General features: G+C 35.2%; 1 protein-coding gene across 1 annotated transcript; it reads left to right on the forward strand.

Annotated features, from left to right (window-relative positions):
* The first annotated feature begins 1,253 nt into the window (after positions 1 to 1,253).
* LOC107673936 (39S ribosomal protein L18, mitochondrial-like) lies at positions 1,254 to 2,203 on the forward strand. Its single transcript, XM_016467772.1, has 3 exons — positions 1,254 to 1,459; positions 1,637 to 1,871; positions 1,970 to 2,203. Exons 1-3 carry the CDS (start codon positions 1,263 to 1,265, stop codon positions 2,039 to 2,041), a joined length of 504 nt encoding a protein of 167 aa, XP_016323258.1. The 5' UTR covers positions 1,254 to 1,262; the 3' UTR covers positions 2,042 to 2,203.
* Positions 2,204 to 2,514: the final 311 nt, after the last annotated feature.

A 2,514-nucleotide genomic window follows, 5' to 3' on the forward strand; every position in this document is an offset into this window, starting at 1 on the left:
TTAAATCCTAATGTTAATATTTCCTTTGTCACAGCCATGATATGTCAACACCATCTTCCAATTTCTGAGGAAATTATTTGAAATATTTAGATAATTTTATTCTCCTGAAGCAGGTTCCATTAGCATCTAGCATCAACAGAAAAAAATAAAATGGCTACTACATGAACTCCATTGGTTTTGTGAAAGAAATGCCAAATTTGTCAACACCGTCAGATGTCACCACCATAAGATTTTGTGTTCCAATGATATATCAAAATACTTCAATGTGACTCTTGAATAAAAGCTTTATAAACAATAACATACTCGCTGTTTGTTGTGTTTGTTTTAATACAGTAATTGACTGATTCAATGTATTTGATAGTTAAAATGACTACAAATTCAGGTTTTCGTCACCACCGTGACCGTCAGATGTGTCAGGTCCGTCAATTCTGTCACCTCGGTCAGTTGAATATTTTGATAATATTTCATTATGATATTTTATATTTGTTGTGGAATTGTTAGTCACATGTGAAAGTGTATTCTGTCTGCTAACACGATAATGTGTTTTGAAATGTTAAAAACATCTTGAATGCTGTTAAAGATAAAGCTGAAATTATATCACACAGTCCAAGGTAAAAAAGCACATTTTGTTAAAAAAGAGAAAAGTTGGGAGGTTGTATCAAAGCATAGCTTAGTACATATAAGATACATAAATGTAGTTTCATTTATCTGAGTACAAGGTTTTATTTTTTCAATTTTGCACCCTGTTTTGTCCCATTTCTCAAGAATGACTGGTAAACCTAAAGACAGATGGGGATTTTTGATTCATCCCAGTAACTCAAATCTCGAGTCCGTTCACCAAAAAGATTGATTCGTTAAGCGATACTGAACTGAGACTATTTCAGCAGTTTACTTTATTATATTTTGGCATGATAGAACTTCCCTCCGCAAATTCACCTCAGATGATCATATAATTGAAAACGTTCTTATTTTTCTCCATTTTATCAACTGGATGACTTATGAACAATTCGTTCAGTTAAAAGATGGAAATTTGACCTTTTGTGCAAGTGAGTGTCAGTGGTCATTTTTATCATTTCCTTGATTGACATAGAAATGATTAAGAATTTAATATAAATCATTTAATAAATAATTTATTATAATTAATCATTTTATTTATTTGGCATTGAACGGCGCTTTCACAACTTTTTTTTTTTTCTCTCCACAAATTTGAGCAAATACAACAGCATGGCATGGTTGAAATCTCTCAATTTAATTCAAACAAAATGATTATGATGTGTATCTTCCCACCAGCTCGGAAATCTAGTCAGACAGCACCTGAGCCAGAACCAGCGATTAGTAATAATGAAGCCATCAATAAAACATTCGTTAACCGAAACCCAAGAAACCTGGAAGAGATGGCCCTTGCAGTGAAGGATCGGGGCTGGGCTACAGTGTGGCCCTCTAAACAATATTATCAAAGGTTTGTATGCATTCCGAGGACTAGAACTAGATGTGAATAATAAAACATCTACAAAGTTTTGCAGAGCACAGCTGTAATAACAGCATCTTAAAAGCCTTTTCCAGATACAAACACAAATGTACATTGTACATGAATATTGAACTGATGCTATTTTGTTCTATACCGTTCCTTCCTCAGGTTGGTGTTCAGGCGCACACAGCATCACATCACAGCTGAGGTGTACTCAAGTGACTCAATAGATCCAGTGCTGTCCTGCTCCACGAAGGAGTGGGCATTGAAGCGTGAGCTGGGCTCCACACGGTCTGTAGCAGCTTGCCGTGCCGTAGGAGAGGTGCTTGCTCAGCGGTGTCGTGAGGCAGGGATCACGCGGATCGTTTATCGAGAGGTACCGTGGAAGTTTCGCTCGGAGTCGGTGAGGTTTTTTTTCCATTCTTTAAGTATTGTACATTAATGGCCAGTTAATGATGTAAATGTATAGACTAATTTGTGTATTTTCCCCCCCCTCTGCAGAATCAGACATTCTGGACGGCTATGAAAGAGGGCGACGTCATGCTTAGTGAACAAAGGCAAAAATTCATTTAAGTTGCCGCATCAATTTTTTTTTATTATTATTACTGTTCTGAAATGTGGCTTTTGTATGTAAATATAAATATTCTCACATTCAAACTGTGTATTCATTGAGTCGATTACATAGGGGTCCTCAACACGTTATACCAGTTTGATTATTGGGATAGAAATCTTTGGGTTGACAGTGAATTGATTCAGTGGTTTTCAGTTTGATTCAAAATAGTTTGTAATTATATGGTTCTTAAAATGCTTTTCCTGATGCATTTCAGGCAATAAAAAATGACAAAACACTTAAGACCGTTGTAAATGACACTACTGTGCAAACATTTGGGGTCAGTAAGATTTTTTTTTCTTTAATAGTTTTTTCAGCAGGGTGCTTTAAATTTATCTAAATTGATCAAAACTGAGAATAAATACTTTAGTAATGGGACAAAAAAAAAGCTTTTTATTCATCAATGAATCCTGTGGTTTCCACAAAAACATTAAGC

Source organism: Sinocyclocheilus anshuiensis, unplaced genomic scaffold (genome assembly GCF_001515605.1).
Source record: "Sinocyclocheilus anshuiensis isolate Anshui unplaced genomic scaffold, SAMN03320099.WGS_v1.1 scaffold1351, whole genome shotgun sequence".
Classification (NCBI taxonomy): Eukaryota; Metazoa; Chordata; class Actinopteri; order Cypriniformes; family Cyprinidae; genus Sinocyclocheilus; species Sinocyclocheilus anshuiensis.